General features: G+C 45.1%; 1 protein-coding gene across 2 annotated transcripts; it reads left to right on the top strand.

Moving 5' to 3' along the window:
• The first annotated feature begins 1,518 nt into the window (after positions 1 to 1,518).
• LOC146700777 (E3 SUMO-protein ligase ZBED1-like) lies at positions 1,519 to 5,409 on the top strand. Of its 2 annotated transcripts, XM_085471016.1 has the most exons (4): positions 1,519 to 2,092; positions 3,055 to 4,103; positions 4,249 to 4,565; positions 4,774 to 5,409. In XM_085471016.1, the coding sequence occupies exons 2-4, from the start codon at positions 3,178 to 3,180 to the stop codon at positions 5,127 to 5,129; spliced, it is 1,599 nt and encodes a 532-aa protein (XP_085327142.1). In that variant the 5' UTR covers positions 1,519 to 2,092; positions 3,055 to 3,177; the 3' UTR covers positions 5,130 to 5,409. The 2 variants fall into 2 exon arrangements, with proteins under 2 accessions (XP_085327142.1, XP_085327141.1); XM_085471015.1 differs by lacking the exon at positions 1,519 to 2,092 and having other exon boundaries at positions 2,957 to 4,103.
• Positions 5,410 to 23,643: the final 18,234 nt, after the last annotated feature.

Genomic DNA, 23,643 nt, shown 5'->3' with positions numbered 1-23,643 from the left:
GAAAATCCCAACAATCAGACAATCCTGTATGTTCTGGCACAGGAGGCAGGATAAAGGACACACTGGCCCATATTGATATGATAGCGTCACATATTTGCTCAAGATTTATTGGCAACACATCTGTGATGAAAATCTCCCGTTCCACCACATCTCAAAGGTGCTCTATTGGATTGAGATCTGTTAGATTTGGAGGCTATCTGAGGACAGCGTACTAATTTTCATGTTGAAGAAACCAGTTTGAGATGAGTGTAGGCGGGATAGGCACAGTCTGCAACAACACTCGGGTATGGCATTTCAGTGATTCACAGTTGGTACTAAGGGGCCCAAACGTGCCTAAAAAATATCCCCCACACTATTACAACAAAAGCAGCCTGAACCGTTTCCACAATGCAGGGTGGTTGCATGCTTTGATGTTGTTTATGCCAAATTCTGAGCCTACCTTCCAATGTCTCAGCAGAAACTGAGACTCTTCAAGATTCAGAGATTTTTTTATTGTCAATCCACTGCATGTACAGGACATACAGGAGAAACAAAATAGTTTCTCTCTCACCTTACTGTAAAGAAGAATTAAGAAAGCAGAGTGAAACATTTGAATGTAACTTGTGTGAGAGAATGTGTTACAGTCCAGGGCTAGTCGATATGGTATTGTCAGACCAGGAGCAGTCCTCTCAGATGTGCACTCCCAGGAACTTGGCACTGCTCACTCTTTCTACAGCAACACTAATGCTGCATGAATAACCTTTCCCGAAATCTACCACAATCTCTTTAGTCCTTTCTACATTCAGGAAGTGTTTGTTGTTTTTGTAAAAACACCAATGCCTTATTCCTGTAATTGGTTTCATCATTGTTAGCAATGAGGCCCACTACAGTCATGTCATCTGGAAACTTGACGATGTGATTGGTACTGGATGTTGGTGCACAGTGGTTGAATAGACACAGCGGGCTGACAACACATTCTTGTGGAGCACCAGTGCTCAGCGGGATGGTTTTTGGATGGGTCCAACCCACAATGCCAACCCACACATTTTATGGCCTCCCTTTGAGGACCCAATTACATAAAAAGGGTATGTTTGTATGAGTTCTTTACGTCTGGGTGGTTGAGGGCAGGATGGAGAGCAGCAGAGATGGCACCCTCTGTGTTTGACCTGTATGCAAACTGAATGAAGTCATGGGAGGAGGAAGAGAGGGAGGACAGGCTTTTTGTACTGCAAAATCAGCCGCTTAAAGCACTTCATGATGATGGAAATCAGTGCTACGGGCTCATAGTCATTAAAACCGAATTGGAGGGGCTTCTGTGTTATGAGTATAATGGTTGTGGCTTAGAGACACATTGGGAGATGTTGAAGACGTCAAAGAGCTCACCGGCACAGTTCTTAAAAACACGACCGGGTATATTGTCCTGCCCGGCGGCCTTACGTGCCTTGATCCTAGAGAGGATCCTCTTCACACTGGCTGGAGCCAAGCAACAGTGTTTGTGTTTACCTCAATGTTACTGTTGCACACACTCTCCCACAGGGGTGGAAGTAACGAATTACAAATACTCACGTTACTGTAATTAAGTACATTTTTTGGGTACTTGTACTTTTACGAGTAATTTTTCAAGTGTGTAATTTTACTCATACTTGAGTACAACTTACACCATGTAATCTACTTCGCTACTTATAAAATCAAAAGTCACTACTGAGTACGCCCACAATTTGAATTAATATTCAAACCTTTCGTCTGCATTTTTGCAGCCAATAAGGCCGTGCAATCGCAACCGCGCCAATTTAAGACGTAAGCAAAGAATAAACTCCGCTGCAGCAGCAGGCACAGGTGTCTGGAGGTGCTAAATGGTGGAGTATAAACTACTTTATAGACGAAAGATTTGGAGACAAAGAAGCCAAAATGGAGACAGAGGACAACACTGTCAACCATGAAAACGACATAGAAAAGACGGAGGACGCGTGCCCGTGGCCATACCTGGAGGAATTTTTCGTGTACAGAGGAAGAAAAGGAGACAGCGTCCAGATGCAGTGCAAACTTTGTTTGACCTCTACAGTCATTTCAGCTTACAAGACTTCAGCATCTAATCTAAAAAAAACACATTGAGGTAAGAGGTTTTACAACTATACGTGTATGATATTGCTTTCTTATTTTTCATGTGTGTTAAGGTTACTAGTTTGGCTAAGATATTGTCACCGCCATTGGTTAGCCTGATATTAAAATAAGACGGAGCTAGCTAATGTGCGTGTGTGCATGCATAACTGAGCTACAATTCGTAGGAATGTTTTAGCTTATTATTTGGATAACCACCGTCATTACAATAAATTAAACTTGTAGTCATTTAAAACTCACAGGCCTACAATCAGCTGGCCTATTTAAAAAAACAAACAAACAAAAAAACAAACAAACTTGAACACAGTGCTGAGCTGCATCTCAAATTAATCTTCCAGCTCTCAGCTGACATGTACCAGAGCCCGATTGATGGATCAGTTGATCAGTATCATTGGCCTGATATAGGTCTATCATAGTGACATGGCTCTTAATCAGTAGGGTTATATGTTTCCCAATATGATATCTTTTTTTAAAGAACATAATGTGGATTGGTTTTATTTGTTAGCTGTATGGGCAGCATTTTTGTGTATGTGATCCCTTTTCTTAAATTAGATTTGCTAGATACACATATTTTGCTCTCTTAGTATTTTTAGGACCTGACTAATACTGAAAACTTTAGGGTGATACTGATAAAAAGGAGTTAAAAATTTAGATACTGATACATTGGTCGATACTCTTTTTACAGATAGTATACATATTACAGAACTTAGAATGTATACAGAAATTCATGTTTTTTGCAATGATCGTTCAAAATTGGTTTACACTTGTGAATAAATACAGCAATATATCTGCAAAATTTGACCAATTCACCACTCTTTTATACTATGCTCAACAATCAAAGATTAGCTCAAATCTAGTTGAATAATGTTTTAAAAATGTGTTTTCTTTTAGTGTTAATCACAGTGATGTTATGAAGTAATGTATGAACCTGACGTATGATAATATTTATCTCTACAGAGGAAACATCCATCGAAGACTGAGCAGTACAATATCACTGTGGCATCAACATCTCGACAGCGAAAGACCACAGCCACACCAAACAAGCTCTCAGCAAATACACAAGCCAAGTTACCAGACCTGATGTTGAGAGCTGCAAACAAACATGTTCCACAAGCAACTGTTGACAAGCTTGTCATCAATTTCATATGTGAGGGTCTACAGCCATTTGCAGTGGTAGAACAGCCATCTTTCAAAGAATTGGTTACCACATTACAACCTCAAGCCAAAGTCATCTCCAGACCCACTGTCCGTGCCAGAATCTGTGAAGCTGCTGATCACATGAAGATGACTTTGGTTGCAGAATTGGATAAAGTCAAATTTGTTGCTACCACTACTGATTGTTGGTCAGCTCATCAGAAAAGTTACCTTGGAGTCACATGCCATTGGATAGAGGAAGCGTCCCTGGAAAGAAGATCTGCAGCACTAGCATGCAAAAGATTGAGAGGGTCTCACACATTTGACATGCTTGCTGGTGCGCTTGATGATATCCATTGCCAATACAAGATTAGAGGCAAAGTTGTAAGAACCACAACTGATAGTGGATCCAACTTTGTCAAGGCCTTCCACATGTTTGGGGCACAAAATGATGCAGATGAAGCAGACCCAGAAACTATTGACCTGACTGACCATATTGACTACCATGAGGCAAGTGCAATTCTTGATGAAGACTCTGGTTTGGAGTATCAACTTCCGCCTCATCAGCGAGGTGCATGTCACCTGCTAAACCTTGTGGCAACAACTGATGCTGCCCTAGCAGAGAGCATGAATGAAACCTACAAGAGGCTCTCCCGTGCAACCTTTGCAAAATGCCAGGCCATTTGGAACAAAACTGGCCGATCTCATTTGGCTAATGAAGTGGTAGAGGACAAGTGTGAGCTACAGATCATTCGTCCCAATGCAACACGATGGAATTCAACCTACCTTGCCATTGAAAGGATAATACGCATCATTGATGAGAAGGGGGAAGATGCCATCAGGAGCATTTGTGAGGAGTTCAAGGTGAAAATGTGAGTAAAATTGGACACCTACCAATATGGTTTCAAATTTTGTGAATTTTCCTTAATGGATGGTTAAAAACGTGAGCAGACTCTTAATATTAAATCAGAAGATCCCTATTATAGACATGGTGGGTTTTGTTGTTGTGTCTTACAGGTTGAGTCCTGCAGAAGTTGCATTCCTAAGGGAGTACTGTACCACCATGAAGCCACTGGTGAAAGCTTCAAACATCCTTCAGTCTGAGTCCACTTCCTTTATGGGATGGCTCCTGCCAGTAATCCAACAACTACTGTCCAAACTTAGCAGGCTGGAGACATCAAGCAAGACATGCGTGCCACTCATCAGAGCCCTGCAAAATGGCCTTCAAAAGCGTTTTGGAGCGATGATGGAGGATCCAGAGTTGGCTGCAGCTGCAGTCCTCTTACCCAAGTTCAAGACTTCCTGGACTGACAGAGCAGATGTAACAGAGGCTGGTAAGGATTCATGTGATCCCATTTTTGTGTATTTTTACATTTGAACACATGCTTAAGTGAGTATTTCACCTAATACATTGTAAGTTATTGATGGTCTGTCCTGAATACTAAACAATCCTTTTTGAGAATTTGCCGATTTTAAATTTGTGTTCAGGAATAATCACTGAAATTTAAATAACAAAATTGTGTTATCTACTTGCAATTACAGCCTTGACATACATCAAACAACATCTTGAAACGACAGAGCATGAGAGTGAGGATCAGCAAAGAGAGTCATCTGATGAAGATGAATTCTTCTCCAGACCAATCTCCAGAAGGCTGCAAAGTGCAGTTGAGCTTGATGGTTATCTTGCTTGTGCCACAGACACCATGGAGCTGCTGCACTCCTTCTCAGCCATCAAAAACCTCTCTCTTAAACTAAACACAGCTCTGCCTGCTTCTGCTGCGTGTGAACGACTTTTTAGCTGTGCTGGTCTACTCTTCACTGCCAAACGAAGTCGGATTGCCTCTGTTAATTTAGAAAACCAGCTCTTGCTGAAACTGAACAAAAGGTTCAGAAAGTAAAGTGTGAAAGAAATGCTAAGACTTTAAGACACTTACCTGCCTGTTGTTCAGTGTATGGGGAAAAGTTTAAATGGTTCTACGCATGTTCAGAAACATTTTTGTCATTGTTTTAACAAACAAAATTCCTTCTTTTATATCTACATTTATTTACAAAACAAGTTACCTTTCTATACCTTGTTCATCTGAAAAATGTGCTTTGAACATAAATATTTATACTGGTGAATCGAGTTGAATGCCTGCTATTGACAACAGAATAAAACATCAGTCTGTTAAAAAGTAATTAATACTCTGAGTAGTTTTTGAGAACAGTACTTTGTACTTTTACTCAAGTATTTTTTTAACACCAGTACTTTTACTTGTAATTGAGTACAATTTAACCAGTGTAACAGTACTTGTACTTGAGTACAAATTTTGAGTACTCTTTCCACCTCTGCTCTCCCACCATGAGTCCTGCCTCCTTCCATAAAGATTTGTTTGGTGTGGTAGCTTGTTAGCCAAGCTAGCTATCTGATTCAGAAAAGTTTGGTCATCTTTTCTGAACCATTTTCAAGCAGACACATTGCACTTGACAAGGCCTAACATGAACATTAATTGCTTCACTTGGAGAGGGAATCACTTGGAAATGACAGATGAGGATGAGGTGATTGGCTGCAGACTCCCATCCCTGCAGGACCTGTACACCTCCAGGACACTGCGGCGTGCAGCTCGGATCTCAGTTGACCCTTCTCACCCTGGACACAGTCTGTTTGACCTGCTCCCCTCAGGCAGGAGGCTCCGGTCCATTCGCACCAGAACCTCTCGCCACAAGAACAGTTTCTTCCCCTCTGCTGTTGGACACATGAACAATAACCACATGACTGTCCCCGCCACTAACACATGACCCTACGCTGTGTCACTGCATCATTTCATGTTTGGCACTGATCACCACCTGCACTCATGTATATATCTTTCTACGTAGCACTCATAATTCTTATTCTCATGTATATATCTCATGTATATCTCATGCACATATCTTTCTTTCTACATAGCACTTTAATTCTTATTGTCTGCACTGAAGCACCGCAGCAATTTCCTAATGTTGTAAACCTCAACATCTGGCAATAAACCCATTCTGATTCTGATTCTGAAAAACCCCACAGATCCTTTAAATCAAGTAAGCACAGTCGTCATCCCACTCCCAGCAGGCGGGAGATACAAACAATTACTCACCTCAGAGGAAAAACGCACCCTCACCACCTTCAAGCTTTTTTTTCTATTTACCATTACGGTCTCTTTTTTAAAACATAGATATGTTATTCTCTGTTAACACAAACATTTTACCAAAGGAAAAACAGGGAGCCTGGCTGACTCTGCAAGAATTACTTAACCTGAAACTTGTAATGAAACACAAGCTGTATGTAACCGTAGTAAACTTAACTGATGTGATCTTTCATGCAGCGATGCAACTCAAAGGGCTTGACAGCATAAAATAAAAATGAAACATAACCACTTTTATATTTGTAAATAATAAGCATATGTGAGGGCACATATTTACAACCCTTAGAAAACGGTCACGGGGTTGTTTACAGCCTGAAGCAGCCAAGAGGGAGTGACGTAGCGTGAAGAAGACGGACATGCGCAGTGGGAGAGAAGACGAGCGGAGCAAAAAAAAAAAAAAGCACACGTGTCCGGATGAGAAGAGACGCTAGGAAAGGGCCGCGGTCAGGAAGAGACCCGAACAAAGTATAAACGGGAGGTTAGCGAGACAGTATACGGTACCGCAGCGAGTCTAGGCTGGGTTTCCGTCCGTGTATGCACTCTGACTCCGGCTACAGCGGCCTTACGGGTGTAACGTCGGGGCGAAGTGTCGGCGGAGATAGCGCTAGCAGAGGGGCTAATCGAGAGCTAAGGCTAGCGGCCGCTCCCCTCCAATCGGCCTCAGTTTCCCGGCGTTGCCAGTAGAGTTTGGCGACAAGAACGTTTAGAAAGCGAGACAGCACGGCTGGCTGTCTGGCGAAGGACCAGCGAGTTTCCGGGAGAGGAATTGGGCGGCCTCACTTCGCACGGCCTGGGGACTGCCGTAGCTCCGTTAGCCCGCGGGACCGCCATCTTGGGCCCCGATGTCGGCGGTGTTTGGAGTACCCTGCCACCCAGACGACGCTCCGGTTGTTCACCCTGCTTCAGCTGGCTGTGTGTAAAAGTTTCACCTACCCGTGGGTTCATTACGCTCCATTTCAGGAGGGGCAAAGGTACAGTTTCTGTGTTTTATTTCCTTGCTTTGTTCATTCTCTGGTCCACATCATTCTATTCCGGCTGTGGAAGTTCTGGACAGCCTAACAGACTGCAACTCCGGTTAATGACACATACCCCTAGAACTATCTGTCCGTCCCACCCCAGAGACAATTTACTGGAGTGAACTGTAAAGACTGAAAATGTTCCTTTGGTGTGTCGGACATTGTAAATGATGTGATGAGACTGTGTCGACCATTTTAGACAGAATATTTGCTGTGTTAACTTTTACTGTTCTGCTGTGTTGTGAGTGTTTTTCCTGTGACTAGGGTGGGTTGTGTGGAGTCGAGGACTCCCAACTCTGGGTCTCACCAGTCTGTTTTGATTTATTTTACCTCATTTTATTTCTTTCATTTCTTTGGTCCTGGGGAGGTTCTTTGCTGTTTTCCCTTTGCTCTCCAGGGCCCTGTGGACATTGTCAACCAAGGTTGGGTTTTTTTTGGGGGGGCTCTCCAGAAAAATAAAAGGAGCCACGTGGTTTAAAAGGTCGTTGTTGAATGCTTTTGTCTGACCCAGGTTGCCTTGGAGTAGGGGCACCCGAGTTATTTGGTTAGGCACAGGACGACGGAGTTAAGTGGGACCGTGCTAGTGTTCCATGTGCAGGCGCTGCTATCACTGCAGGTCCGGGCCTGGAGTCCTCCTTTTGTGCCTACTGTTGCCAGGTAACTAACCCCATTCTTACTGAAGTAAGTGTCCGGGTCAATTGTGCTAGACGGGGGGTTACGGACTTAGATCCCACCACCCGCTAGTCGTCCAAGGCAGCCTGTGCGCCCCTCTACCCCTACATAGCCGGACTAGCAGCCCCCCACAATTGGCGTCACGACCAGGATTCACCCATTGGCTCGGGGTCGTTATAGGGGAGGAATAGAGTTAAGGCAAACATGTCTGAACTAGAAGATTTGAAGAGGAGCTTTGATGAACTACAGGGGAGGCTTGCAGAGCAGGCAGGTGCCTTACAGCAGGCACGAGAGGAGCAGAGAGAAGCTCTTTCCCTCGCAAGGGCAGTGATTGATCAACAGGCTCAAGCTTTAAAAGCCCCGGCGGCAATCTATGTCCACCGAGACCGCAAACTGGCTGATTTTAGTGGTTGCCCTGGAAAGAGTGGAGATGATTGTGTGGAAGAGTGGATCGCGGCAATGCGGTCTGCGTTCCAGGTCATGAAGGTGCCAGAGGCGGACCGTGTAGAGCTGGTCAAGCAACACATAAAAGATGAAGCCAGGGCAACTGTTAAGTTCATGTTGGATGGGGCAGTAGAGTCTGTCGAGGGCATATTTGAGGTTCTCCTTCAAACCTATGGAGACAAGGTCCCCATAGGTACTAGGTTGAAGGAGTTCTATGAGAGAAGGCAGATGTCCAGCGAGACGGTCAGAACTTATGCCTATGACCTACAGGAGAAGCTGGCTTTGATTAAGAGGCGAGAACCCAACCGCGTTCCCGACTCAGAGACGGTGTTGAAAGAACAGCTAGTGCTGGGTTTGCGAGATGACCTTTTGAGGCGAGAGATGAAAAGGAGGGTCAAAGAGGAGAAAGGCCTAACCTTCATCGGGCTGCTGCAAGCCGCAGTTGACTGGTCCGAGGAAGAAGAAGCCCAGTCCTCTCTCGCCTCCCAAAGTAGGCTCAGAACTAGAGGTGCGGTGAACGCTGCAGTACCGGCCGAAGATAAACCATCCCCCCTCACCCTGGAGATGCTCCACGAGGAGGTTAGGAAACTAGCTGCTCGTCAAGAAGAGCTGTACTTAGCACTACAGAGCAGGGAAAGAGGGAGCAGCCAGCAGAGTGCACAGCGCAGGCGAACACCCCTGAGGGACAGCGAAGGGCGATATATTTGCTACAGCTGTGGAGAGCCTGGCCACACTAGCCGGCATTGTACCAAAAAGCTAGACGCAGGGGCTCTGGCCCCTATCCCCATAGACCTGGCGCAGGTGGCATTTTCTGGCAATCCAAACGCCAAGGGTGGGGCCAAGAAACACCCCACCACACCGGCCATAGGCCGCCAAGCAGCCGAGTGTCTTCTGACAGAGGTGGAGGAGAGCCTCCAAAGGAGTGCTCTTGGGAGGTGTCGCACCGTCCACCTTAAGATAGGGGGGGTAGACACCACCTGCCTCTGGGACACGGGGTCAAATGTGACAGCTATTACGGAGTCCCATTTCCGTAGGTGTTTTGGGCAACAGGAGTTGAAGTCAGCAGACTGGATTGAGCTCACAGCCGCAAACGGGCTCGATATTCCTGTCTTGGGCTGCTTGGAGGCCGAGGTTGAATGCGCTGGGAGAGTGGTTGGTAAGAAGTGCATTTTTGTACTCACCGATACTCACCCCCAGGTAGACAAAGCTAATGGGCTCCCAGGGATTGTGGGGATGAATGTTATAGAAGACCTCGAAGCGCTCTTTATCGCAGATGGGGGTCGCGTCCACATGGATCCCCACGCTCCAGACGAGACAGAGGCCACCATCCGTCGGTTGATAGCCCGAGCGAGGAAGGAGTTCCCGCGCACGGGTCCGGGTGGCAAAATCGGGTTCGTCAAGGTGGCTGGCAGGGAACCCGTCATCATCCCCCCGAGGAGCGAGAAAGTGGTGGAGGGTCGTTGCGGGGTCTCACCTAGGGTTGAGTGCCAAGTGCTGGCAGAGGCGGCAAAAGAGATAGAGCTGCCGCGGGGACTGTTAGTTGCCAACACTATTGCGACAACCAGTGGTGGAAGAATCCCTCTCAGAGTGATGAACACAAGCGAGAGGGCTGTCAAGCTGATGCCAAGAGCCAGGCTTGCCGTTGTAAGCAAACCACGAGCTGTGCTCCCCAAAGAGGTTGTATGGGTAGAGGAGAGAGAGGGGGCACTCGTGGTTAAGCCGCTGGGTCAGGGTGAGAGTATAGCGACAGGGGGCGAGGTTGGGCAGTTGCCGGTCCCTGTACAGGCTAACACCCGGGACCTCACTGAGCTACAGCGTCAAAAGCTTTGTCGGCTGTTAGCCCAACACCAAGACGTATTCTCGGCAAGCGAAGTCGATTACGGCTACACCACCACGGTGACACACAGTATCCCCACCGAGGCACCCCCAATCAAACAGAGGCACCGAAGGGTCCCACCCCATGTCTTTCAAGAGTTTAAGAGGCACGTTCAGGAGCTCGTTAGCCAGGGGATCCTTAAAGAGAGCTCCAGTCCTTGGGCCTCACCTGCGGTGGTGGTTATTAAGAAAGATGGAAGTGTTCGATTCTGCTGCGATTACAGGCGGCTGAACGAAGTGACGTGCAAAGATGCCTACCCACTTCCCCGCATCGAAGAGTCGTTGGATGCGCTCGGCAATGCGCTGTTATTCTCAACCCTGGACCTGACCGCAGGCTACTTCCAAGTGGCCATGAGCGAAACGGACAGGGGAAAAACGGCGGTTACAACACCATTTGGCCTGTTTGAATGGACTCGGATGCCATTTGGCTTGTGCAACGCCCCAGCCACTTTTCAGCGGCTGATGGGTATGGTACTGGGGGACCTCAGTTTTGATATACTCCTTGTCTACCTGGATGACATTATAGTCTTCTCCCGGGACTTTGATAGTCACTGCGAGAGGCTTGAGACGGTGTTCGAACGTTTGAAGCAGCACGGGTTGAAGTTGAAGCCGACCAAATGCTTCCTTCTGCGGCCGGAGGTTAAATTCCTTGGCCACGTGATTTCTGCTAAAGGCGTCCAGGTAGATCTAGAAAAGGTCAAGGCCCTGGAGGCATGGCCGGCTCCAAGGAGCGTGCGAGAGGTGAGGCAGGTGCTTGGATTCATGAGCTACTACAGGCGGTTTGTGCCAAGGTTTGCACAGTTGGCCAAGCCTCTGCATGCCCTGGTTGGGAAAGGGTTGAAAAACACGTCGAGGGGCACCCAGGCGTTTGTTTGGACCGGCGAGTGCCAGGAGGCCCTGGACGAGCTGAAACGATGCCTGGTGTCCCCTCCAATCCTGGCATATCCCAACTTTGGCCTACCCTTTATATTGACCACAGATGGGAGTCTGCACGGACTCGGGGCTGTGCTCAGTCAAAAACAGGAGGGCGTAGAGCGTGTGGTAGCCTACGCGAGTCGGGGGCTGAGAGGCTCCGAGAAGAATGACAAGAATTACAGCGCATTTAAACTGGAACTTCTGGCGCTTAAATGGGCTGTCACAGAGAAATTCAGGGACTACCTGATGTACGCCAGATTCACAGTAGTCACGGACCATAACCCGCTGCGCTACCTGGCAACGGCTAACCTGGGGGCTGTCGAACAGCGGTGGGTAGCACAACTCGCTGAGTATGACTTTGAGGTGTGTTACAAGCCTGGGCGACAAAACACGAATGCAGACGTCCTCTCCAGAATCCCCGACCAAGAGGAACCCGAGCAGGAGGACACAGGCAAGGACTTTATCAAAGTGGGCCCGGAAGAAGTGCGTGCGTGTCTGTGGCCCGCTAGGTTGGAGAAGGATGGTAGGGCTGATCTGAAAGCCAGAGTACAAGCGACTGCTGGGAAAGCTCTCGGTGGGCACAGCTGGGAGGAGGTCGAAGGGGCTCAGAAAAGCGACCCGGTCGTCGGGCCCGTGTATCGGGTGGTTGAGAGGGGCACGGAGATGAGCCATGCCGAGCTCCACGCGTTAACACCGGACGCGAGGCGGCTTCACCAACAGCTCGACCGCCTTAGGCTTTATAAGGGTGTGCTGTATAGGCATGTCAGTGACCCTCGTGATGGGGAGGAAATCAGGCAGCTCATTGTCCCAGAGACCTTACAACGTAAGGTATACGAGAACCAGCATGAGCATGGGGGGCATTTCAGTGCAAAGAGCACCCTCGCGGTGATGAGAAGGAGCTATTACTGGCCTACCATGAGTAGAGATGTTCAAGATTGGGTTCAGCAATGCAGGAGGTGCGCATTGGCAAAGGATGTCTTCCCCAACCACAGGGCCCCCATGACCTGCAGCAATGTCACCGCACCCCTGGAGGTCCTCGCTATGGACTATACGGTGCTAGAAAAGTCTTGTGGGGGTTACGAAAATGTCCTTGTCCTTACAGACATGTTCACCAGGTTCACCGTTGCCGTCCCCACCAGAAACCAAACTGCTGAGACGACAGCAAATGCTTTGCTGAAACATTGGTTTACCTATTACGGGTGCCCGGCCCGGTTGCACTCCGATCAGGGGAGGAGCTTCGAGGCTAGTGTGATAAAAGAGCTGTGCAGGGCCTACGGGATTGCCAAGAGTCGCACCAGCCCTTACCATCCGCAGGGGAACGCGCAGTGTGAGAGGTTTAATAGGACCATGCACGACATGCTCAGGACACTGCCACCAGAGAAGAAACGGGATTGGAAAACATACTTGCCAGAGTTGGTTATGGCTTATAACTCTCGTGAGCACTCCTCCACGGGTTATGCGCCCTTCTACCTCCTGTTCGGGAGGGATGCCAGAATGCCCTTGGACCTCCTGGGAGGGAAAGACATGAGGGAACCAGAGGCGGACAATCTGGACGACTGGGTCCGGGACCACCATGAGAGGCTTAGGACCGCGGTGGAGGTAGCAAGCTCGGCTACTCAGGAGGCCTCTAGGAAGAGGAAGAGGATCTACGACCGGAAGTCCCGCGGCGCCCTGCTTCAGTCTGGTGATCGGGTGCTGTTGCGCAACCACAAGCCCAGAGGCAGGAATAAGATCCAGGACAAGTGGGAACCCAACCCTTATTTGGTGGTGAAACAAAACCACCCCGACATTCCTGTGTTCACGGTCAAGCCAGAGAAGGGTGGCTCGACAAGGGTCGTGCATAGGGATCAGCTCAAATTGTGCACCTTTCAAGCGCCGACATGGCAGCCGAAGCAGGCCAATAGGCTGCCAGCCGAAGTGGAGTCCGATACCGACTTCATGGAGGGGGTTTGTGTTCTACCACTCCCATCTGAGTCGGACCCGAGCGCTCTCGTTGCCCCAGGGGCGGACGAGATCGGCGACTATGTCGCCCAGGGGTTAGAGCCGGATTTAGCGGGGGAGGTACAACCAGTTATGGCCCTAAGTGAGCCAGAGGACAGCGATGGGGCCTCAGAGGCGAGTGATGAGGTGCACGAGGGGCGAGGGGAGGTTTTGCAGTCTGAACGCCCTTTGAGGCGAACCCGAGGGGTACCTCCTGCGAGGTATAGAGATTATGTTACGAAATGAAGCCATGGATTACTGTTATGCTCATTTGCAATGTAATGCGAGTCATATGTGAATGGTATAGAGTGTTACTGAACATGTGAGTTAATATGTGTTATTCTGTGTTTGTTACAGGGATGAACTGCTTGAGTCGTCGCTGGTGTGGCAGGGTTTAGCTGGGGGGAAATGTGAGGGCACATATTTACAACCCTTAGAAAACGGTCACGGGGTTGTTTACAGCCTGAAGCAGCCAAGAGGGAGTGACGTAGCGTGAAGAAGACGGACATGCGCAGTGGGAGAGAAGACGAGCGGAGCAAAAAAAAAAAAAGCACACGTGTCCGGATGAGAAGAGACGCTAGGAAAGGGCCGCGGTCAGGAAGAGACCCGAACAAAGTATAAACGGGAGGTTAGCGAGACAGTATACGGTACCGCAGCGAGTCTAGGCTGGGTTTCCGTCCGTGTATGCACTCTGACTCCGGCTACAGCGGCCTTACGGGTGTAACGTCGGGGCGAAGTGTCGGCGGAGATAGCGCTAGCAGAGGGGCTAATCGAGAGCTAAGGCTAGCGGCCGCTCCCCTCCAATCGGCCTCAGTTTCCCGGCGTTGCCAGTAGAGTTTGGCGACAAGAACGTTTAGAAAGCGAGACAGCACGGCTGGCTGTCTGGCGAAGGACCAGCGAGTTTCCGGGAGAGGAATTGGGCGGCCTCACTTCGCACGGCCTGGGGACTGCCGTAGCTCCGTTAGCCCGCGGGACCGCCATCTTGGGCCCCGATGTCGGCGGTGTTTGGAGTACCCTGCCACCCAGACGACGCTCCGGTTGTTCACCCTGCTTCAGCTGGCTGTGTGTAAAAGTTTCACCTACCCGTGGGTTCATTACGCTCCATTTCAGGAGGGGCAAAGGTACAGTTTCTGTGTTTTATTTCCTTGCTTTGATGTGGACCAGAGAATGAACATTCTATTCCGGCTGTGGAAGTTCTGGACAGCCTAACAGACTGCAACTCCGGTTAATGACACATACCCCTAGAACTATCTGTCCGTCCCACCCCAGAGACAATTTACTGGAGTGAACTGTAAAGACTGAAAATGTTCCTTTGGTGTGTCGGACATTGTAAATGATGTGATGAGACTGTGTCGACCATTTTAGACAGAATATTTGCTGTGTTAACTTTTACTGTTCTGCTGTGTTGTGAGTGTTTTTCCTGTGACTAGGGTGGGTTGTGTGGAGTCGAGGACTCCCAACTCTGGGTCTCACCAGTCTGTTTTGATTTATTTTACCTCATTTTATTTCTTTCATTTCTTTGGTCCTGGGGAGGTTCTTTGCTGTTTTCCCTTTGCTCTCCAGGGCCCTGTGGACATTGTCAACCAAGGTTGGGTTTTTTTTGGGGGGGCTCTCCAGAAAAATAAAAGGAGCCACGTGGTTTAAAAGGTCGTTGTTGAATGCTTTTGTCTGACCCAGGTTGCCTTGGAGTAGGGGCACCCGAGTTATTTGGTTAGGCACAGGACGACGGAGTTAAGTGGGACCGTGCTAGTGTTCCATGTGCAGGCGCTGCTATCACTGCAGGTCCGGGCCTGGAGTCCTCCTTTTGTGCCTACTGTTGCCAGGTAACTAACCCCATTCTTACTGAAGTAAGTGTCCGGGTCAATTGTGCTAGAGGGGGGGTTACGGACTTAGATCCCACCACCCGCTAGTCGTCCAAGGCAGCCTGTGCGCCCCTCTACTCCTACATAGCCGGGCTAGCAGCCCCCCACACATACACAATGAAAATAAAGTATAAAGTTTAGATACTGGAAAGTTCAATTACCCCAATTAAGACTTTAAAAAGATGCGATGAGGCTGCAGAGTTTTAGGGAAACTCTGTTTAACAGTAGGTTTAATCATGTTAATAGACAGTTTTTCAACTTCTGTTTTGTTTTCTTGTAAATGTGATGTTAGATGTTATAGTGCTATGGTTCTGTAAATTCAACCATAACATTATATAATACTGTAATCAAAATACAATTTTAAAGAACTGAATAATAATTTTAATCTAGCCACAATTTCAAAAGCAATTTTTGACAACAGGAGACTTTTTTTCCCCAGTCCATCTTAAATGATCTCAGGCCAAGACCTCAGGCTCTGCATTTAATCATTGGATATCATTATAATAGTTGTTAGCTATAGTTATCTCTGGCTTTCCTCTGCAGCATGCCTTTGACCTGTCTTCCTCCCCTCACCACCAACCAGTCGTAGCAGATGGCCGCCCCTCCCTGAGCCTGGTTCTCCTGGAGGTTCCTTGCTGTTAAAGGGGAGTTTTTCCTTCCCACTGTCATCAAAGGCGCTTGCTTATAGGGGATCATCTGAATGTTGAGGTTTTCCCTGTATTATTATAGGGTCTTTACCTTACAGTATAAAGCACCTTGAAGCAACTTGTGACCAGACTCTATATAAGTAAAACTGTCTTGAACTGAACCGAATCGAATTGAATTGAAGGCAAGATCTTGTTCATGTCTGTTTTTGCACTGGAGAGTTTGAAGTTACATCTGTAGATGCAGCAATGATTTGTGATCATTGTTAGTAGGTTTCAGAAGTGTTTCCGAGCTCTTGTACTACAGAATCACACGTATTTTTAAATCCCAAGGATCATTCAATTCAATATTGTTTTTAGCTTTGTTTTCCACATACAGAGATTTTTCCAGGGAATCAAGCCACAAATTCTTAGGAATAAATGATAATTCAATGCCAAATATTCATGTCACGTGTCTTTTGTGTTTGAAATTCCTTGTAATGCTTCCTTATCATGAAAGGCAACACTCTCCAGTAAAACTAGCTAGAAAAACCACAAAATGCAATGTTTTTTCTCTCACGTGTTTAGTGTTAATCTACTCTTATTAAAATGTGAACCAATCCTTCAATCCCAGTAATGTTACAGGTTTTTGGATTAGGTATAATAAATCAGCTTCTCTCTGAACTTCTTATTGATTATGTCTGAGTGCGGATGTGGGAAGTTTAAATGTCTAGCATTTAAAATAAGTTATATTAATTCTCAAATAGCTGAATTTAAGTCAAAATAAGGAACAAAAGCGTGTTTTTGCTGCTTGGACAGATAATGTATGAACACAAATGTTGGTATTGGTACAGTCAGTTAGCTCTAATGTCCATCCATCAACGTTTTATACATAAACTGTCAGAATGAACCGGGGCAAAGGTTGCAGCATATCAGTGCTTTTGTTGCTATAATCTCACAGAAAGCAAAGCAAACCAGCACTGACAAATAGCCCACCCACTCACACCCTTTTGTGTCTCACTCACTCGTCTGTATTTTTGAAAATAGCGTAAAAAGAAAGAAATATTTCTCACGCCAACTCATTGTTATCAGGTTAAATTGCTGCGTGTTTTCCATAGGTTCCCATGAAATGTTTCAGCTGCCATGTCAAGTTCTACTTAAAGTTCGAGCATATATAGTAAGATCCCCAAGACCAATCCCAGTTAATGATTCACATCTTTGTGATTTTTCAACTTTTTAAAGTGTTTGTATATTTTCTGTAGATTAACTAAATGAAACACTAGAAAGAAAGATGAGAATCCTTTCTTGCTGATTACTTCTGATAGCAGCAAAATGATGTTATGTTGGTGTGATAGCCTAAGGCAGTGGTTCCCAAACCTTTTTCGCTGAGCCCCCCTTTGTTTTACAGAAAAATGTTCGCGCCCCCCCCCCCCCCCCCCCTCGCGCGCGCACGCACGCACGCACTAACACATCCTCCAACCACACACACATATTTTGCTCAATTGCGGTTTATTTCACAACTCAAATATTTAGTAAACAATTAAGCAAATACAAGTAATCTGCAGGTTGTAATATAATAAACTACTAACTCTGTTACGCTACGTCCGCACCTACACAGGTGATTTTGAAAACGCAGCTGTTTCGTCCACATGTTTCGAATCACCGAAAACGGAGATTTTTTTAAAACTCATTTTTTGCGTTTACGTGTGGATGAGGAATACAGAGTTTGTCATGCAACATCAAAGGTATGTGCCTTTTTTTCACGTCAGCTGTGCACCACGTTATTGTTTACATGAGATGAATTGCAGAATGGCACATAGTCAGATTAACAGTATTTTGTCTCTATCTTCAGGTTTTACACGCTTACATATACACACGCAGTTACTGTCCGTCCATTTAGAAAGGCAGAGGCGTCCCTGTGTGATTATTTTACGTGTAGTTGTTTTTTTCCTGTGTAATAATATTCAACATTGCTGTCAATACACTTTTCAAAAAAAATGCCTCTCTGTGCAAAATGGGTTTAAAAACATAAACAACTGTGAGATACTGTTAGTCCGTGATTTGAACCGGGGGAACAAATCGTGGCAGGATCAGCCTGATGTTATTTGTATCCAGCTGTAACTTTACTGTATAAAGGGCTAACATCTCCAAAATGTCAGGAGTAGTTAGTCATTACAAGAAGTGTTTGTGAACTAAAAATCAAGAATGTGGGATACTGTTTGTCCGGGATTTGAAGAGCCCAGCGCTGCTCCCGATGAAGGAAAAACCAATTCTGCAGGGGAGACCTACCTCGGCACTTGTGCAGGTGAAAGCAAAGAGAAGATTTGCTTCACCATGTTTTCTAGTCTTTGGCTTAGAATGAAGCTGGTTTGGAAACATATTCAGCTATGCTTCATCTCCTGCTTTGCTTTTGTGTGGGCGCCCCGTGCTAGCAGTGTCCAAGTGTTGTTGGTTTGTTTTTTTTCCCTTTTCATGCCACGCCCCCTACCTGCGCCACGCGCCCCCCCCCCCCCCCCCAACAGGGGGCGGGCCCCACACTTTGGGAAGGTCTGGCCTAAGGCATCTGAGGTGAAATCTTATCTCATGCCGTCATCAAACGTGCTTCACTTATGAACATGGTAATTTTTGCTATGACCCTAACCTAAGTTAGTTTCCCAATTAGGAATAAGCAAATATCAAATCGCTGCCTGCTGACCAAGTTTTTCAGTATCTCAAGTCTCAAGTTACCCTGATGAGCATAAATAAAAATAGGCAAAGGCAATCTTAAAACCTAAAGACTTTTATCCATTTACAGAAACAGAAGCTAGCTGTACAGTTTATCAGGGCTTTCTGCTAAATCTAACCAAAGCTGTGTCCATAAAACGAATCGAACTTGAATGAAAAGTCAAAATAGATAAAAGAAAAGAATCTTCCAGCACAAAGCTTTTTGCACTTTCTACTTGCTTGGCACCACAACCAGTTGGTTAGGGTTGGAATACATGATGGTTTAGGTCGAAATGCACTCTTTTACAACACATTTCCGATTGCCAGGGTCCCAAGCTCTACCACACATACACTTATTATTTGCCACTCGAGATTGCATAACTGTAAAACTCAGATCAGGGTCTACAAAGAGCCAATGGAGACATTTTCTGGGGGCGTGCAGTCGTGTTTGGCACCACATTTTCCATGTTTCCTGTCTTGGATTTCTTTGGCCCACTTCAGTTGTCATTTTCGCTGAATGCGTAACCGCTTAAGATCTTTAAGAAGTGCTTTGTTTGCAGACATGTGCAAGCACATTTTTAAGCCTGAGTCATCGTCAGCACGCGTCAGTGATGATGTCACTACAGTCACCCAATAAACTGACAGCAAAAATGTTGCTGGAGTAGGAACAAGGGTGAGTGGAAAACTCCTCTATGACAGCTGTGCACAGCTGAAACACAAACCTTGACCTGTTTAGCAGTTCAAAATATTCTGCGCCATATTTTAAGAGTTATTTAACATCACAAACTTCTTTTTTAAGTACTGCAAGAGGAGGGTGATGAATACAACAGTATATTATAGTAATAATTCTTTCACTGTTACAGGCTTTCCTTTTATCTGATCGAATCTGTTTTAAGCTTCAGCCCTTATAACCTTTACATAAGAAAGAAAAGAAAGAAGATGCGTAAATGGACACACTTGTGAAAATGTGGAATGTTTTCTTTTGCAAATAGATTAAACCAAAGATTGTTTCTAGGGGATACATTGTCTTAAAATTCCCTTTTATTGTTGTTCTTTATCAGTTAAAAAAAATCACAATGAGTGCACAGTTCACAAACAATATTAGTGCTAGGTGTATGTCTGTGAAAGATTATTAGATCAAAGATTAAAGATTATCATTCTCTTTGGATATATTGTGAGTAAGGCTCAAAGAAACAAATACTTATTTCAGTTGTGTGTTTGTACACCTGTGCAGTTTCAGCCTGACTGTTCTGCTTTAAAGGCCAGTGCTACACAAAGATAAAAGCTTACGATTAGAAATGAGATTCTTGTCAAATTCGATGCAGGAAAAACAGCATCAACCAAAACAAAAAAAGCTTCACTGTAATCACATTCTCTCCCCTTTGAAGACAAACTCTCTGAAAATACTGAACACCTCAGCTCTTTTACATTTTAAAAGGGGTGACCTCTTTTCATCTTGAAATCAGACAGCTTTCAACAAGAACGGGTTATCCTATAAATACTGATTTTATTTCTTTGTTGTGGCAAACTGTAATGTTTCTGCCATGTCACAACCAGCCCTAACACTTCTAAGGTATTTTTTTTCTCCTCACATGCTATAGCAGGACTCTTTTTCACATGAAAAAACAAGTCAGAACCATAAACCGAGCATTTGTCCCACAGGTTAAAATGTTGATAATCGTGGGAATCATCACATTTCTCTTTTCCTCCGACTGTCTGTATCATCCTCTGATTGAATAGCCTGTTATCTTTGACTTTAGCACTGATGAGATAACAGTAAAAACATGTTGGAAAAGAGGATTTCGGGTAAATTACATGGTGTCAAGATCCGGTACCGTTTAAAAAAACATTTTTAGCTTTCATAAAACATGCTAATGAAAATATAGAAAGAAAGAAGAAAGTAGATTTACTGGAGAATTCCTGCCCTGGAGTTATTGTACTTTTCTCTTGGTTATAGCTTGTGGTTGCCAAAACACAGTTTGATGATTTGGTGTAAGCACAAACTGTACTGACTCAGCCAATCAGGTTTCACGTATGTTGTTTGGCAGAGGGAGGAAATGGTCTGGTTGCCACTGATGGATCAAAGAAACGCTCCGTGCAAGCATTTGTTCAAACATGTCACTGTATTGTTCGTAGCTTCGTTTCTTCCCGCAGGCACTAGCTCCATTTACGTGGATTTAAGCAATTATCAATCAACAGCAAACACACAATAGTAAGATGTAGATTCTGCTCTCGTCGATACCTGTTAACAGTTAGGGATGGGGTTTTTTAATCCATCATCTTCTGCCGCAGTGTAAAATGTATGTCTGGACCATTGCTGACAAAGGCAGAACATTTTAAAAGGAGCTAATGAAATGCTCAGTTGTCATGAGACAATAGTCCATGCTTTCCAAACGGGATTGTTCCCTCTACGGCCTCCACAGACTCTAACGAGCTCCCAACCTACACAGAGACCAGGATTCTTACACGTTTCCTTCAGACTCTACTCATTCATATCCACAATGAGTGACTCGGGAAAATAGTGGCATTTTTAGTTTGCAGATGGAGAACCTGCAATGCCAAGAATTCTGGGGGGGGAAAGGAAAATGACGTTACATACATCAATAATATGTGTGGTAAATATATCTGTAGTTAAATTTGGAAAGAAAAAAAAGAAAATGTCTTAATGATTATTTTATGTGCCCCTGTTCATGATTCTAGCCTACATGTGTATGTCAGGGAGTTCAGGGAAGCCAGTATTGCTTGCGCAGTCAACCAGGCGTAGCGCATTCTCAGTCATTATTAATGGCTGTCAATTTATCACATAACACCACAGCGGGTAATCAGCTTGCAGGCATACGAGGCGTCCCCTTGCTGCTGTGTTTAGGCAAGCCTAACCCTCCTAGAACATTTGTGTGTAACCAAACTAATATCCCAAAATTTCATTATGATTTTTGTTATTCTGTTTAAATGAAGAATCTTCTTTTTTAATGATTGGAGTGACCAGTAGGGAAGTTAGAGTGGGCACAAAAACACATGACTGTCACGTGAGAGGGGTTGCACCCAGAAAACCATCTGTTTCTGCGCTTTTGTGACATGTGCACTTTGGTTAAAGTGGAAGAGAAGGTTAAATGTAAGTAAACAAATTAGTCTCAATACAATGGAGATTTTATGTTTTAAAATAAACAACATTTCACTACCTTATGATAGCTAAACAAGTAAAAACTGTGTTGATGATATTTTTGCTATTTTCTTTATATAAAAGTCATTATTCTTCTTTCAGAATATATTTACTTGCTTCTTGGGAACAGAATTTTTATCATAAAAACCTTACAAATATGCACACACACACAGATTGCGTCCGGCCTCTGGGGTTTTGCCTGCCAGTAAATAAAACACTACTTGGCTGTCATCCATTCAATGGAGCATCGTTTTACTGTTACACTATGGTGCCTAATGCTCCTGTTGACACGTTAAGGATGTCGTGACAGGGTGAAGTTACACTTGTCTGACACGGTGGAACCCAACTCATCAGGATACCGGTAGGAAGGCTTTGTATGAACAAGCACCGCAGACCTGTTTACAGATAAAGGTGAAGACAAGAGATCTCCCAACTAAACAGGCTTTCAAGTTTTTGATGATCTGTAGTTATACACATATTATATAATATGCATATATTATACAATCACATTAGTTGTTCTAGAAGGTTGCCAGAACTACACACTTTTAAGTTGAATTGTAAAATTATTATAGTGGCTTAAGAGGGATAAAGGAGGAGTCAGTGTAATGTAGAAAATAAAAAACTTGGAAGTGCAAAAGAATCGCGTTTATTCTCAGAGTGAGTCACTCCCATTAAAGTATCCAACATAACCCAAAATTGTGGTGCTTAGCACTGTTATCCCACTTTAAGATGAGATAACCTACTAGCTGTGTGAGGCCTGTCTGCACAGAGTTTGTATGTGCATGCATCTTAGATTAAGTGCTGATTCTAAATTGCCATGATTGTGAAGAATTTGGACCCAAAATGCAGATTTCAGACAGGATTACATTTAAAAAAGCAAAACTTTATTTACACAAGGCTGCAAGTCCAGGTGGTGCAAGGACCAAGGAAACATATGAGGGGACCACTCAGGCAAGCAGGGCACACAGTACAACATGACAATGAAAACTGAGGGCTTGTTCCCTGATTACGTTGTGTTACAGGCATGACCCTTTAAGGGTGAAGCCTGATGGGAAATGTATTCCGGGTGGTGAAGGGACGTGTGTGGGACTGCCCCGTTGTTGTGGGTGTGTGTGGAGCGAGGGAGAGAGAAAAAAGGGGGAAATCACGAGTAGCCAAGGAAGAGACGGAAAGAAAAGTATTAAAAGGAATATAATAACTTCCACGACAGCCAGAGTTGTGTCAGCGATGCTCGTTGTGAGTAAACTGTTACAGCCCACTGGTTCGCGCCTTGGAAGAAAATATGGAGGAAAAGTTCCGGTGAAGCAGTTTTCCTACGCCTCCTTCTGTCTTTTTACTAGCGGAGTTGACCCGTACAGTAAGCTAGTGGGGAAAACAAGGCACAGGTGAACAGAATCAACTAATAAGCAAGAGGCGAAGCAAAACTGGACATAATGCACATGAGACGAGAGACTATCAAAATAAAACAGGACACAAACTTAACTAAACCTAGCTGAATACAAACTTGCCAGAATGTAAAAGTCGTTTTCTCCAACCACTGAGACTGATGACTATATTTTTTTATCACTGTAGTGGCACTGTGGGGTCTACCACCCAGGCTGTTACCTGTGTCAGATGTTACCACATGCAGTTCATCAGCCAATTTCTTACATTTCTGATGCAACAGGATGCCCATTTCATTTCCTCAAGTTTTTGCCTTGTATGGTCATGAAAGGCAGAAAGGATTTTTATGGGACTGTTTGAGTAAAAATGAGTAAAAGTAAACAAGAGTACATTAGAAGGGGACAAAATGAGATGATGTGATTTTTATAGTTAAGGAAATTACTTTTTCTCAGAGATAATCTATCAGTTTTATCTTTACAACACAACATAACTTTTTTAGGTTAAAAAAAAGACGCCCAGATGATTTCCCGAATTGCATAAACATGTGGGAGGAACCTCCATGAAGGTGTGTGAACGGAGGTATTGTAGTCCTGGCAGTAACGACAAGAGTTTACATTTCTTACC

The sequence above is a fragment of the Copadichromis virginalis genome, linkage group LG10, assembly GCF_057382275.1.
Source record: "Copadichromis virginalis isolate Kocher_CV1m ecotype Utaka linkage group LG10, C_Virginalis_male_GT1.1, whole genome shotgun sequence".
NCBI classification, from domain to species: Eukaryota; Metazoa; Chordata; class Actinopteri; order Cichliformes; family Cichlidae; genus Copadichromis; species Copadichromis virginalis.
The sequence above is the reverse complement of the archived record's forward strand: the minus strand, read 5'-3'. Positions and strand labels throughout refer to the sequence as shown.